Source organism: Castanea sativa, chromosome 5 (assembly GCF_040712315.1).
Source record: "Castanea sativa cultivar Marrone di Chiusa Pesio chromosome 5, ASM4071231v1".
Lineage (NCBI taxonomy): Eukaryota > Viridiplantae > Streptophyta > Magnoliopsida > Fagales > Fagaceae > Castanea > Castanea sativa.
The window spans coordinates 16,894,729-16,910,952 of NC_134017.1; the positions used below are offsets into that span (position 1 = coordinate 16,894,729).

The 16,224-nt window shown below is 37.2% G+C and overlaps 2 protein-coding genes across 3 annotated transcripts; both read left to right on the plus strand.

Moving 5' to 3' along the window:
• The first annotated feature begins 5,889 nt into the window (after nucleotides 1–5,889).
• On the plus strand, nucleotides 5,890–10,797 carry LOC142633708 (putative isoaspartyl peptidase/L-asparaginase 3). 2 transcript variants are annotated; one of them, XM_075807949.1, is made up of 7 exons: nucleotides 5,890–6,033; nucleotides 6,531–6,702; nucleotides 7,155–7,219; nucleotides 7,345–7,731; nucleotides 7,805–7,863; nucleotides 9,495–9,599; nucleotides 10,377–10,797. In XM_075807949.1, the coding sequence occupies exons 1-7, from the start codon at nucleotides 5,977–5,979 to the stop codon at nucleotides 10,594–10,596; spliced, it is 1,065 nt and encodes a 354-aa protein (XP_075664064.1). In that variant the 5' UTR covers nucleotides 5,890–5,976; the 3' UTR covers nucleotides 10,597–10,797. The 2 variants fall into 2 exon arrangements, with proteins under 2 accessions (XP_075664064.1, XP_075664065.1); XM_075807950.1 differs by lacking the exon at nucleotides 5,890–6,033 and having other exon boundaries at nucleotides 6,640–6,702; nucleotides 7,334–7,731.
• Nucleotides 10,798–12,622: 1,825 nt separating this feature from the next.
• Nucleotides 12,623–15,889, plus strand: LOC142633635 (uncharacterized). The gene is made up of 5 exons (XM_075807875.1): nucleotides 12,623–12,714; nucleotides 13,462–13,840; nucleotides 14,607–14,764; nucleotides 14,946–15,276; nucleotides 15,616–15,889. Exons 1-5 carry the CDS (start codon nucleotides 12,668–12,670, stop codon nucleotides 15,736–15,738), a joined length of 1,038 nt encoding a protein of 345 aa, XP_075663990.1. The 5' UTR covers nucleotides 12,623–12,667; the 3' UTR covers nucleotides 15,739–15,889.
• Nucleotides 15,890–16,224: the final 335 nt, after the last annotated feature.

Below are 16,224 nucleotides of genomic sequence, written 5' to 3' on the forward strand. Positions count from 1 at the left end.
GTTGCTGTTCGAACATTCTCGTCATCATTCTTTGGTAGGTAGCCCCAAACATTTTTCAACCCAAACGGCATGACCTTATAGTAGTAGTTCCCCGTTGGAGTAATGAAAGTGCCTTCTCGATCCTCCAATGCCAATGGAATCTCGATGGTAACCCCGGAAGGCATCCAAAAAACTCATACGAGGATGTCCGACAAGCCGCGTCCACAAGCTAGTCAATACGTACGGGGAACGAATCCTTGGAGCAGCCTTATTCAAATCCGTGAAGTCCACACATACTCTCCAAATTCCATTCTTCTTTTGACCACAACTCGTATGCGCCAACTATTCTAGGGTAGAAAACCTCTTTAATAGCCCCAGCCCTCTTGAGTTTGATCACCTCCTCCTTGACAGCATCGGAATGTTCCTTGGAAGAACGCCGAAGTGGCTGCCTTTTCGGAACAATGGCGGGGTTGACATTTAAATGATGACAAATGAAACTCGGATCTACGCCGGGAGCCTCATAAGGGTCGCACGCGAAAACATCAATATTGCCTTTTAGAAATTCCAACAACTCCATCTTCTCCTAGTGCGGCAAACACATGCCGACTTGGAAGAACCTCTCTGGGTCATCCGCTATCATAAACTTCTCTAACTCCTCACAAACAGCCTCCTCTCCTGTCACCGCCCCGGATGCATCCGGAGCCGTTAATTGCTATGAGTCTTGGATGAGCAAAGCCGATGACTCGGCTTCTGTCTGATGAAGCACTACGGCCGATATGCATTGCCTGGCCACCGATTGGCTGCCGAGGATCTCTTCAACATGTTCCCCAGAGGGGAACTTAACCTTAACATGCAAGGTAGAGGAGACGGCTCCCAAAGCGTGCAGCCATGGCTTGGCGAGGATGGCTGTATATGGGGAGTACGCGTCAACCACAATGAAATCCACCTCAACCGTTTCTGAGCCGGATTGAACGGGCAAACGAATTTGTCCCTTCGGCACAACGGCATTTCCTTCAAAGCTTATGAGTGGCGAGTCATAAGGAGTAAGATCTTCCAGCTTCAACCTTAGCCCCTTAAATAAATCAAGGTACATGATATCTGCACCACTGCCCTGATCAATCATCACCCTCTTCACATCATAATTCCCTATCCTGAGAGTGACCACCGGAGCATCGTCGTGGGGTTGAATGGTACCAACCTTATCCTCCTCCGAAAATCCCAAGACGGGTAAATTCACCTTCAACTTCTTCGGCCTGGAGCCTACCTCTTCAGCCTGAGAATGGGAAACCGCCATTACCCTAGTGAGACCCGAGCCGGTCCTGCCAGGTGCAGCAAAGATAACGTTAATTGTTCCCAATGCCGGCCAAGATGGATTATTATTCTGATTGTTTGAGCGATTGACGCCCGCCCATTAGGTTGACACAAAGCCGCTTTCCTTCGCTGACAAGCTGCTCCAAGTGGTTCCAAAGGGTCCGACAGTTCTCGGTAGTGTGGCCCACGTCCTGATGGTACTGACAAAAGAGGTTCTGAGTCCTCTTCGCGGGGTCTCCTGCCATCTTACTAGGCCATCTGAAGAAGGTCTCCTTACGAACTTTCTCCAATAATTGGTATACTGGTTCTCGGAACACAGCGTTCACAGCCTGAGGTACTGTCGAGCCGGACTGCCCTATGTAATCTCTCCTCGGCTTGTTGTTGTGGTATCTGTCCGACCTGAAATCCCTTCTCTCTTGCGGGATAACCTTCTCCTTACCCTTTCCTTGCTGCTGGTCTTCCTCTACTCTTTTGTATTCATCAATACGGTCCATGAGGCGACGTACGCTGTGGACGGGCTTTTTGGTCAAGGACTTCCTCAAATCGTGGTCAGTAGGAAGACCTACCTTAAAGGTATTGAGCGCCACCTCATCAAAATCACCATCAATCTCGTTAAACATCTCCCAGTACCGGTCAGAATATGCTTTCAACGTCTCTCCTTCCCTCATGGTCATGGATAACAACGAGTCCAATGGCCAAGGCACTGCTACACGTAATAAACCGCGAAGCGAATGCTCTAGTAAGCTCCCCAAACGAACCTACAGACCCCGATTTAAGGCCGTTGAACCACCTCATAGCAACAAGTCCCAAGCTAGAGGGAAAAACTTTACACATCAGGGTCTCATTATAAGAGTGCACCGCCATCCTCTGGTTAAAGTGACTCACGTGCTCCACCAGATTAGTCCGGCCATTGTAGATGGTAAAGGTGGGCTGGGTAAATCTCCTAGGAAGCCTTCCTTTCTCAATCCTCCGTGAAAATGGAGATTTGGAGAGTTGGTGCAACGCCCGACTCATAGCATCGTTCCCTAAGCCCCTAGAAGGAAGTTTCTTGTGTCTGCGAGCTGGCGGGTCGTCCTCCTCACCAGAGGACATTGCGCTGGGGGGTGAGCATGACCTCGAGCTGTAACTACCTCCCTAGACCTCCGCTGAAGAAGGATTAGATGAGGACGGTGAAGACTTACGTCTGGCGCGGCATAGCTTTCTTTTCAAACGATTAATCTCCTTCTGCATGGCTTTAGCACCGTCCTCGTGGGTGGCGCTGCCCCTGCCATGAGTATGGCTAGCCCTAGGGTATTCTGTATGGACACTTCCCTCACGATCCCTTCAACGCTCAAGACGCTCGAAAAGATCTTCCGGTTGTGATCCTTGAGACTCTGCATGGTGTGAGCCTAGGTCTGCCATAGTATCCCAGCTCCTTTCAGACTAGATTCCCACAGACGGCGCCAATTGTAAGTGCACAATTGCACCTGGAACCAAAGAAAATTATGGGCTCAGGCCCAATGAACCTTAAACAATGAAATTTGTAAAGTGTGGGCTTGAAATCTAGACTAAAGGTACTGAGAACTTGATAACAGGCTTTGGCGTGCAAACACTTATATATAACAAATGATAATTGCAAAGAGTCCTCCTCGGACGTAAGCCGAGGACTACCTCCGTATTATCTCTCTTTCTTTCTTAAAGATTACAATTCTTAATTTCTCTCTTTTTTCCAGCCCCCTCTTCTTTGGCCTTCACCCCCCTTAAATACTTCTTTTTCTGATACTTTCTCCACGTGTTGCTCAAACCCCCTCTAGATATTTTTTTTCTTAGTGCCTTTGAATAGTGACCAGAAGTTTCAGTTCTACTGCCTATCGCTCAGGTCACTTCCCATTAATGCGGCCAGAGGTAGGTGCGCAGTCTTTAATGGGAGGTGGCACTTTGCTCTTGGTATTTTTCTAACATCGATGCATCTAGAAGGTTCGTGTTTCCCCTTTTAACCAACGCCTTTCCGTACCCCGCCTTGACCTTCGTAGTGAATCTCCGAGTTCTCTTGGATCCGTCCGAGGAGAAACTCACCCTCGCCGTATCCTCGGGGACCCTGCCGTATGGGCCGATTCGCAGTACTAACAAATCCTTAACTCAAGAGCAGTTCGGCTCTCCTTGCTAGAGCCCAAATGCCCAAATGCCTGCTTGGGTCCTTTACTCCCCACACATATACTCTAAGGATATTCTTTAAAAAATATTTTTAGAGATTTTTATGAAAAAAAAAAACATATTTTTTAATAGTTTTTTTTTTCTATTTCCCATAAAAGTGGAATAAAAACTTTTCTAAAATAATTTATTAACAAATAACTTAAGAGCACCTGTTAACTGGACTCTTTATTATATTATAAATCTCCTTTCCCTCTTGTGTTTCTTCCCTTGCAGCTTGAGGTATTACTCCCTTGGCTCGTGTGTCTTGTTTGGATTTCTATTTGTAATTTGTTCTTTCATTTTATAAATCCATGGACAAAATCCATATAAATTTTTTTTTTGAAACTTCCAACAAATTTTTTAGTATAGTGAAATCATGCCAATCTTCTTAGGTTTTACAAAATGATATTATATATGTCCAAACTTTGGACAAAATACACTTACCCTAGTTTATGGCACCTCACACTTTCACTTCATAACAAAATATTTCATTTTATTAATAAAAAAAAAAGGCAAAGTGCCATTTCATTCATAATGTTAAAGGAAGGAGTGTTATTTCATTCATAAACAAACTTAAATTTTGTGTTTATACAAAGTTACAAATCTCAAGGATAAGGATGTAAGTGGTACAATGCGATCAAAGTAACGGGAATTTTATATTGCATTGCAAGGTTTAGTTTCTAAAAAATCCCCATTGTGCCACACTATGGAAGGGTGGTTGGTTTTTTTAATTCTCGGTGTGGTTTAACTTGATGTAGCTAATTGATGCAAATGACAAGGTTGACTTGAGGGGTGACCAAAGGAGGGATTAGGAGTGTGCAACATGATGAAACTAGCATCGACCGAGATGAGGAGAGTAGGGGTATAAGTGTATAACTATAACTAGGAAAAAAAAAATGGAGGGCCAAGACTAAGTCATCATATTAATTCGCAATTCAGAAGAAGAAGTGTGTGTATATATATATCACACATATATATATCACTGATTGTATAAAAGTTCTAAAATTTTGCATAGACATGATAAACCACATATCTAAACAATGACTTAGCATCTTCTTTAAAAGTTATGCTTAATGATGGTCTTTTATAGAATACATTTTATCATGGTGAAAATTTTAGCAATTTCTTTTCTTTTCTTTTTTTTTTTTCTTTTTTTTCAAGGAAGATAAATTTGTTGTGGAAAAAAGCAAGTGTAAATGCAAGTCAATAAATTGTAATGACTAAATGGTGTGACTTCGAGTTAACAAGGCAATCTTAAAACTAACAAGGGCAGGTGGAGGTGGAGGTGTCCTTTCAAAATTGGATAGGGGTTCTCAATTTTATGTAATATAGAAGGGTATTAAAAAATTTGTAGAGGCCGTGGCTCCCCACCTATCAATGTAGTTCCGGCCTGGGGGAGAGGGAGAGATACATGTTGAGTAACATGAGGGTCGCATGAGGGGAAGAACAACAATGAAATTGGTGGTGCAAGTGGTGACACAATCAAGAAGAGACGCTAAGGGAGTCAGGCATATGGAAAGGATGTCATTTAAGGTCCGTTTGGATAGAGCTTATTGCTGAAAACTTTAAACACTGTAGCAAAATAATTTTTAAATGTGTGAATAGTGTTGTGGGACCCATTTTTAATATTTTTTTCTGAATAAAATGCTTGTGGGTCCCATGAACAGTGCGTAAACAGTGCAGTGCGTGAACAGTGAAATTGGTCTCCCGCACAGTAAAATAACGTGCATGAACAGTACTGGTTACTGTTCATGCACGTGGACAAAAAAAAAAAAAAAAAAAAAACGCAGAATCTCAAAACGTGGCCACAAAACGCACTATCCAAACTAAGCTTTAATGTCATTTTTGTAACTTTAAGTAATCATTTAATATTTTTATATTTGATGCAAATTAGGATATATCCATAATTGGATTCATTTTTTTTTTTAAAACTATCAATACTTGTAAACTTCAAGACGATCAGAGATCAATAATTATCTCACCTAAAGATTGCCACATTAATTTCAGCATGATCGAAATTTGTGGTCAAATTTTGTTATGTAGATAAACTTTCCTTTAAATCTCAATCTTTTATTGTACTATTAAATAAAAAACATAGTAATAATAACAACAATTGAATAACACAAAAATGTTTTTTTGATGCCAAAGATTCACTGTTTGTAAAATATATTATTGAAAAGCCTCTTTTAGTTATATAGAACTCTATTTTACAAAAATTGAATTTCAAGTGAAACTTAATTTACTCAAACTCGAGTTTTATGCCCATATTACGAGATTCAAAATCAACTTAAAATCAAGGTTAAAAAAGAAAATTACACAGGCTTGGAAGAGTATTAGTTAAATAACTTTCCTTTTTAGTAAAAAAATTCACAATAAGTATATATTTGGAAGAAATAAAAAAAGGTGTTATTCATCCAGAAAGTCATAACTATTATTAACTCAGAATCAGAAAGAGTTCCCTGATTCCCTCAGCTCAATACTCAATCCTCATATCCTTCGACTCTCTCTGTCTCCATGGCTACTAAAAATCTGCTCTTGCCTTATGTCATGTTCCTCACATTGCTCCACTTGGTAATTACACAGTAAAAACATAGTCTTTTCAGTTTCACTGCCTTTTGCATTTGCTCTCTGTTTGGTTTCTGAGAACATGTTTAAAAATGAAACAGAAATTGGAAAGTATGTTTCAACACCCAATTCAGCCCTGAATCTGTCAACAAAAATCCTATGTCGTTGTTATGTTTTTGGGTTGTTCCTGCTTTCCCAGTATCTTTTCCCTTTCACGCTGTTTGGATGCTGATAATTTGAAGGAAAATGGGATAGGGGAAAGAAAGAAAAGATAGTATTTTGATCTTATGTTGTGTATAAAATTAATAATCAAACATATCCAGCTAGTTGGGTTTAGAATTCTTCTAAATGGGTATCTGAAATTGTATAATTCCTTTTGTTCTCCTACATTTTCTCAGCAACCAAACAATTCTTATTTGAAATTTTGTAATAAGAGTGAGAGACCCATTTTTTTTAATTTCAGTTAGTGAAAACTAATTTGTACCTGTTCATTGTTTGATCAGGTATTAGGGCATGAAGCTGTGAATTCAAGTCAATACCCTCTGGTTGTAAGCACATGGCCCTTCTTAGATGCTGTTAGAGCTGGTTGGAGGGCTGTTGACAGTGGTCTTTCAGCCGTGGATGCTGTCGTGGAGGGTTGTTCAGCCTGCGAGGAACTTAGGTGTGATGGAACAGGTTGGATCTTAAATATGATTATGTTAAATTAAGTGATAGGCAGTGTGGTTATAAATTTACATGCCTTGATGATCTAGTTTGCTATTCCCAGCATATGATTCTTTATAATGTTTTAATTTGTTGATTGTGGTTTATTTGATGGTCAAGGTATATGGGTATGCCAAGTGTGAGATCAGTTTGTTTAGGTCTTAGTTTCCATGCTTCAGAGAAAAAACATGTAAAACCAATTTATAAGTTCATTTATTGATTCTGAGCTTATGGTTTATCATCACACCCGTTGTTAGATTTAGAGTATGTTGGATGTACTTGGAGCCAATAGTTTAAAAAAATGGCTTCTGGTGGACAGTAGAGTACTTAGTGCATCTGGTTTTTTTCTGTAGTCACTGTTGAACACACAATGGTTGAATTTATTTAACCATCCATTATTCTTTTATGATTCTCCTCTGAAACAGTCGGGCCTGGTGGAAGTCCAGATGAAAATGGGGAAACTACTATTGATGCTCTGGTCATGGATGGGGTAACCACCAATCACATATTTCATTTTCTTTTTTATCGTCCATTGTTGTTCTCTTTATTGTGGGTTGTTTCTCTGTACACATTGAAAATGACTATCTATTATGTGCTTGCTAAGGACATGAATAGGTGACAATGGAGGTTGGAGCTGTTGCTGCTATGAGGTATGTGAAGGATGGCATCAGAGCTGCGAGGTTAGTAATGGAGCATACGAAACACACTTTGCTTGTTGGAGAGCAGGCCTCGGCATTTGCCATTTCAATGGGCCTTCCAGGACCCACAAACCTTAGTTCAACTGAGTCTATCGCAAAGTGGAGTAAATGGAAGGAAAATAGCTGCCAACCAAATTTTTGGAAAAATGTTGTACCTGCCAATGGTTGTGGCCCATATCATCCAAGGGATTCTCTTGACCTTATTGAAGGGATATGTTCCAAAGACATGGGAACTGTTGAACCAAGATCTTCTCTTGTTGGTCTTCACAGCCACGACACTATAGCAATGGCTGCTATTGATAATGTAAGTTGGTGTACCATCAGAGTTCCTTTCATTATTTTCATTGCATTCAACTGAAGTTATCTGTCTTGCATAGATGGGGCACATCGCTGTTGGTACATCAACTAATGGAGCAACATTTAAGATCCCTGGCAGGTAAGGTTAACATGAGGCCTCCCAACTGTCAGTGGTGATTATAAAATTGAAACAAATTGAGTCAGTAATTTTGTCGATACTTTTTTTTTTTGGTCTTTGTTTGGTAATTTTTCCTATTACAAGTCACTGTCTTTTACACTTATGGATCATGTTTTTAATCTCAAACATTTGGCATGGGGGCAAAGCCAAATGGTTCTTTCTATACCGAATATGCTTTCTTGACCATATGTTTATTGGTGGTAACCAAAAAATTTGACAATATGACTAATGAAAATCAGTTTATTAGAAATTAGTTTGGTTCAGAAATTAAGTAAAGATCAATAGTATATGTTAGATAAGCTGCTGTAGTGGGACAAATTTTCTTGAGTACTAGGTCTGGCATTGCAAGATCCTGTGTGCCAGTATGACTGCAGCATGTGTAATTTACATACCAGTGTGATTGCAACAAATCACCTGTCATCATTTCCTTTAGAAACCCTGAATGCGAGAAAAAAATGAAAGGGAGCTGTCAACATAGTGACAGGAAAGGACCTAATGGTAGAATCAGAGACTTATCCATAGTAGGAACTGCTGTTTTCTACATTTAAAAGGCAAATGAATATAAAATGATGTTGATATAAATAACTATGTGGTTTAGTTTTTTGTTAGCTTGCTGACATATAGTAAGTCACATTGGGATGATTGAAAGAATAATCACAACACTGACAACATAGTGATATTCTGACTGCAATGTGGAATTGCAATGGTTGATGATCTGTTTCAGTTTGACAATTATTTGGAAGGTTTAGTTTTCGCACCTTTTCTACTCACCCTTTTCGTCCAAGAAAGACAGATTATAAAATTTCCCAGGTTAGAGATTCTATCCCCACTGTCCGTTCAGCTGGGCCTTTTGATGAATAAATAACAGAAAAGAAGGGAACAAGCCATGAATAATGAACATTTTACTGTCAAACTACCAGAAAATGTAAAGGTTAGCTGATAGATCTAAGGCTTAGAGCATGGAGAAAATCATCTATATCTCTACGTTGTTAACCTTGGTCTTCTCTGAGAGGATTAATGAGGGAGTAAAATTAAAATATCAGATAAAACTCCATCTTTTAAAGATCATAGTCTGATAAACAACTAGTTTGAAGATATGAGATCTTGAAGGCTAAGGCTTGTGGACTTTTTAGTTGATTATATCATATTGTTATTCTTCAACGAGTGACATCTTATGTCTGTCTATATTGCATGAGGAATTGTAGTGTAACCATTGTCAGAAATTTTATCTATCCTGTAAAGAATCACATGCATCACGGAAATGATGAGGAAGTGAGATTCAAGCTCCACTATAGAGAACCGTTGTTGTTACTATTTTTTTGTTTGGCATTTTGTGCAGTACATGAATCAGAATTCAGAAGAGATGATGGAGTATTTTTTTTTTTTTCTGGTCACTTTTTTTTCAATAACCTTTTAAGTCAATGGTAATTTGAACTTATAAAAGTTCAATAAAACAGATGTTTCATATCATGAAAGTAGAGCAAGTCTATGCCAATTAGTGAGGATGTGCTGCATAAGCCTTTTTATGAAATCACTGAATGGAACTTATCAAAAAAAGAAATCACTTAATGGAAGTTTTTCCTTGACTGCAGGGTAGGCGATGGACCCATCACAGGATCTTCTGCATATGCTGATGATGAAATTGGTGCATGTGGTGCAACTGGGGATGGTGACATTATGATGCGTTTCCTTCCATGGTAATGCAAGGTTTTTTTTTATTTTTAACCTATAAAAAAAAAAAGTTTTTAACTTTCAGTTTTGAGATCATTTGTGTTACACTGTTACTAGTTGTCTCTTATCATTCAGAAGCAAAATCCCAAAAGTTCTTTGAATATCTGGGAAGCACTGGAATAAATACTGAAAAGTGAAAACCATCAACATCAATATCGGTTTCTTTCTCTTTTTTACCTGACAAACTTAATATTAATTAAGAATTTGAGTTACTCATATTTCTTAATGGGTTTGCTTCAAGATATGTCTATAATCTTCATCGTAATCAACACTTATGTATACTTACAAAAAGTAATCAAAATTTATGTATGATGCTAAATAAGTCAGGCGACTTAAGCTTTACTAGGCTTGTTTTTGTCCCTTTACAGAGTAGGAAATCAGATTAAAATTGGATTGGCTTAATTTATTTAACTAAGCACGGTAGTCTTTTTGGATGGGGTAAACTATAGACCCTCCAAACACACCAACCCAATCATGCTTGCCTCTGAGCTTGATTGCACCTCCAAACTGCTGATCCTTTGGAAACTTTATGCACACAATTTATGAATATGTTTCTGGATTTATAAGGCATGTTTGGTTGCCTGTACTCTTGTGTACGTAGTATATCCAATTATAGTGTGTTATCATGCTTGAAACAATCCATGTTTTAGCTACAGTGATATGCCTATAATAAATTTTTTTTTTTTAATCTTATTTTCTGTTCTGTGTTTTGAATCTAAAGACAATTTCCCATGTGATTTCAGTTATCAGGTTGTGGAGAGTATGAGATTGGGAATGGAACCTAAAACTGCTGCTAAGGATGCAATATCACGAATAGCGAGAAAATTTCCTGATTTTGTGGGAGCTGTTTTTGCCATTAATAAGAATGGGGTGCATGCTGGTGCTTGCCATGGATGGACGTTTCAATACTCGGTGAGAAGTCCAGAAATGAATGATGTGGAGGTTTTCACAGTACAGCCCTAAATTAGGAACTCTCTTATATTGACTGCTAGCTTGATACTTCATGTGTAGTATTATTGTGGATGGTTTTTTGGATTATTGCTAAAATTTAAGTGATATGGAATTATTGTACTTGGATGATATTAATAAGGCTAGACTTAGTGTGTGTTTGGATACCAATAAAAAATTAAAATTATTTTACTATTTAGCTTATTTTTGCTACTATTTATGAGCTCTACTACACTTTTTAGTACTATTCATGGGCTCCACTGTATTATTTCAACTAACATTTAGCAAAGGCGGATGTGATTCAACAATTGGGGGAGGAAAATATGAAAAAAAGAAAAAACAAAAGAAAATAGAAAATAGAAGAAAAAGAAATATATATATATATATATATATTTTCCCCTCTTTTGTGTTAAAAGTTAAAAAAACTATGCATTTAGAGCACTCACAGTAAAGTTGCTAAAAATTATTATTTTTAACAACTCAAAAAGTTACTTTATCTATTTTAACAAATCATTTTACAATAGACCCAACATCAAAGCATATAAAAGTTTTAGCTTTTCATTTAAATATTCTTTTTTATTACGTAAAGGTGAGGAAGTACTGAGCATATGGGAGAGGCGGACACTGTGAGTGTGATTTGTGTGATTAAAATAGTCTATTTTTGCATATAACTCTCAGCTATAGTAGGCTACTATCTCTAACAGTGGCCCACTGTAGCAAAGAGTCAAAATATTATATCAATAAGTTATTTTAACAACCTTGCTGTATAGGTGTTTATAGTGTTTGGGTTGCTAAAATGACTAAATAGTCATATTAACAACTTCATTGTGAGTGCTCAATAGACATGCCAACAACAGATACATACATAAGGGTTTGTTTTAAGGGCAAAGCTTTCATCTAGTGCATTGGACAGTACACAATGTAGACACGTGACAAAATTTGAACACTACATCATAAGGTTTTGTTTTAAGGGCAAAACTTCCATCTAGTGCATTGGACAGTACACAATGTAGACACGTGACAAAATTTGAACACTGTGTCTGTATCATGTCGGGTTCAAAGCACAAGACTTAAGCTTAAAACAACATAAAATGCAACTTGTTTCTCCTAACCTTGCCAGTGATGACTCAGCAGATACACCTGCCGGCTGTCCCCATATGGGAAATCGATTAAAGTTCATAAAACAGAAAGAGGCCTTGACTGGATACGACGTCTAAGGTGTGTGTATGTAAGCGTGGACGTGTGTTTTCTCTCATCTCTGGCATGCATACTGATGAGCTCACAGGACAGAAGTGACTCATTCTCTAAACAAACTAAAGTTTAAAAGAAACGACAAATACTAGCAAGAAAAGTAGCTTTGCTAGGTAAAGTTATGGTGTCACAAAGCTCATCATCGCCATGTGTCTTATTGGCCCAATGGACATTGCACTTGTGTATAGTTTAGTTAGTTACAGCTTCCAAAACCATATGACTGGATTTGATTAAGAAATATAAAACACAACAGTCAAAGGATTGCATTTTATATTTGTTGAATTGGAGTTCTTACCCCATAGTATTCTAAAAAAAAAAAAAATCTCTATCATTGTTTTTTATAATTGTTTTAAAAAAAAATAGAAGGAGTCATCACTATTTGAAATTAAGAATGATGGATTAAAAATCTTTAGAATGGGAATCAAAATCTTTTGAAGTTTTAGGCGACTTCATTGTAAAATTTTTAAGATTTTATCTATTTATTTTAAAACGAATGAATTGGATGTTATTTTAAGAACAAAGAGTTATCAAAGTCCTGTTGATATCAGAAACCAAATGCATGCATGAATAATAGAAAATTGTGCAGTCCCACCCTGCATTTAGAGTTAAAGACAACAATATTTATTTCTTCAACGGTATTATAGAGTATACGTTAAAAACCCATAGTTTGCAACAGTCCAAAAGCTTCGAAAACAAAACGGCTGGCGGGAGATATACCCAATGACAAAAGATACATACACTATATATCCATCTCATCTTCCTCCTTTTGTTGTTTTTCGTTTTTAAGAAACCATTTTTTTCACATTTCCTTCTCTTTCCTCTTTCTTCTTTTTCCATGGCTTCCCAGTTGTCTTTGCAACTTCCACAATTCTTTTACTACTCGTAAGCTCTCTCTCTCTCTCTCTCTCTCTCTCTCTCTGTACTTTTTACTTTATCAAAACAATATCTTTGCATTCATTAACTATCTTCATATCTGGGTTATGTTTTTATAGCTAAAAATTTTAATGAGCTGTATGTGATTTGAACTTTTGTTTGTGGAAAATGCAAATTTTTAAGATTAATTTTTTTTAATATCTAACCTTTTTGCTTCAAATTATTGTATTTTTTACCTTTATTTTTTTTTCTAAAAATGTTTACAGAAGAGTTTAATGCTTAAGATGTTAATTCGGCTGGTTGGTATTATCTTTGATTTTTTTTTTCCAACAAGTGGGAGGGGATTTTATCCCATATTTTCCTCTCAGAGAATTGGCCAATACCATTGAACCACAAAGCTCTTGGCATATATTTCTATGGAGATTTTTGGTCCTGAAGCTATGGTAAATTTAATTACTAATGTTATATTATATAGGGGGAAGTTATTGAAAGGAAAGAGAATCGGAACTGAATGAGAAACTAAAACCTTTACTAAATGCAATTGTTTAACATGAGTTAGCTTTTCATGTTTTTGAAAGCAAAATTATAAGACCTTTGGTTTGTCAATCATTTTCCTCCATTTTCTAAGTATCCAGATTTACGACTAGAGATAAATAAGAAGCCTCGTTAACTTAATAATGAAAATGTTGAAACAATTTCTCCTTGACTCCACCTATGATATTATAAGTAAATAATGTCCTTCTGTTTGTGTGTCAGAAAATCTGTTGGACCTGACAATAGAGGAAAGGCCATGGCAAATGCACCTCACTCATTGAATTTCAAACCCAAGGAGCAAGGAACATGTGTCCTTTCAAAGAAAAACTACTCACGATGGTTTTCTTCGTGGATGTTATTGTCAATGGCTTCTTCTCATTCTAATCAAACCAATAGTGAGAATGGTGTTCCTGTGGCTAACCATCAAAGTCCTGAGTTGGGATTTAATCGGGTGAATTGTCTTGCGTGGGTATTGCATGAATCTGCTAGGAGTTTTTCCTGTGCAGTTGAATCACTTCAGTTGTCAGGAACGGGTCCAGCAATAGCAATGGCCTGGATTGGGAAGGATGTCCATGACTGGCATAAACGTGTTGCTTATCAGGTATATACAGAAGTACATTGTTTAATATTTACTTCAAACTATGAAATCCACATTTTGAAACGGTCCCAAAGTTATTATGTTAGATTCATCTACCAATATCATACTTATATTGTTAGTTATATAAGTTTGGTATATATTTACTTTAATAAAGGAGTGAAAATTTGTGTGTTTTTTGCATTTGGTTGTTGTACCGTGCCTTGAGCAACCATCATTGAGAATTCTTAGTCGATTGTAAGTGAAACATTACTGTTAAGTTAAAAGATTTATTTGAAACTGGAACCAGAATTATTAACTGGCATAGCTGCACGGGTTGTAGTTTATGTTTTGATGAAAATGGCAATTGAAGTGGAGATCTTGCTTTCTCAAGAACGTCACAATGGTCCATCTCCAGTTAGAGAGATGTAAGTATACAATGTCTTTTGCTAGAGACTTGATGATATAAATAACTCTTCAACTGTGGTAGCTATAGTACTTTCACTGATGAAAATAGAATTTACTAATCAATTATTAAATGATTTAAGATCTCAAGTAATAGAGTGACTTGCATAGTACCTGTACTCAATGTCTTGGGTTTATACTTCAATAAACATGCTAAATTTACAGTCTCTTGGATTCACATCAAATGAATTATTTAAACCTTGCTCAAGAATCCAGCTGTGTGTGTGTATATATATATTGTGGTTTCTTTCTCTGTTCTTTTTAACAGATGTACATTTATGACGTAAGTGTTTCCTAGGTCTTACTTTTTGTTCCTTCATTTGGTCAGCTTGTCCCCAAGGTAAAATTGTTTGGGGTGTATATTGAAAGTGAACTGAACACAAGTCACACAGGATTGGTAGAATGGTTTAAAGAGGTTGAGCTTCCGCGTATAGCAAGATTTTTTCTTCCTTTGTTAAAGAACTGGTCTATGGAATATGCAGGAAGGTTTGCTCAAAGAATCCTCTTCTTTTAGCATAATGTTTCACCTCTTGATAATCGTCTACGCCTGTCAATTACCTATATTTACCTATTCTGATTAATGTCATATGCATTTTTTTGTTCCTTCCGGTTCAATTCACTTATTATTCTTCGTTTATGAATCTAGCCTGAGCACAAAAATATTCAGTGGTGTTGCAGGGATCATTGTGGCGCTAAGCTGCTGTACTACAGTAGGAAAATTGTGTTATAGGCGCACTTGCTGTCCCTTAACATTGTCGATTGAGGATGCACTAGTAGAGCTGATGGATCTTTCACACAGTCTTGTGCCAGTGGACAAATTACATCAGTTGGTCACTGAAGCAGGATTTAAAATGGACCTGCTGGCCCATTTTGGTACAAAGGTTTTCCCCAGCAAGAGAAGCGAAGAGCTAGAATTTTGGATTGGGTTGGCTCAGAAAAAACTTTCAGTAGCATTCCAGAAAGAAAATATGTTTTTAGGCAGGCAAATCCGCTACAAGGTCCATTCATGACAGTCTTAAGGAATTACACATATCATTTCACGTGACTCTAGACATAAGCAAAAATACTTCTATTGTTCCAATTCCTAATTTCCTAAAGGAAACTTTGTTTATATAATCGAAAAGTATACATTTTTTATATAATACACCAAAAATAATTCTTTGTCAAGTTCCCAAAATTCAAGGACCTTGCTTGATGGTTGATTTGGTCACAGCTTTGATAAGCTTATAGTTTCTTTCTGGTTTTATTGCTTATCAAAAAACAAAAAGAATTTCTTTCTGGCTTAGCTACTGTACCTTTAGGATTAAATAGTTTTTCTCTGTTGCGAAATTTGACAGGTTCAAGCAGATAGTTTTGCTACTTTAGGAATTTTTGCATATCTTGGAAAGAGTACTAGAGTGTTCTTGTCAAGAATGGGCATTAAGGATCTGGATGAACATGTTAAAGACTTCCTTAGGTAGATTACTTCACATTTTGGTTACATTCTCAACATTTCAGGCCTTACATAAGGATACTTTAGGAGGTCCAATACTTTTCCTGCAGCTACTTGGAATGTGGTAGCCTTTTTGTTTACCCAGAACTTTCTTCCATATCAGTGTATCAACTCTTCATGGAGGTTAGTGTTTCTTCTACTTTTATTGAAGATGCAAAATATGAATCATCCTAATGCATAAAACTTATCTTTACAGGTAGTAATTGATGAAATTGGATGGCTTGATTTTTATGCTGCATTTTCTTACATATGCAATTGAGAGAGAAGAAGATCATCCAAGCAGAGAAAGAGATAATTTTAACTACAGTTTTTACTGTATGCTATGATGTTTTCTCCGGGTTTGCTCACTTCAGCTGTTCAACTCTACTGCCAATAGACACAAATTTGCTAGAATTCTTGCTACGGAGGTAGCCTACATCATCTGATCTTTCATTCAGAGCTTTATTTGTTAGAA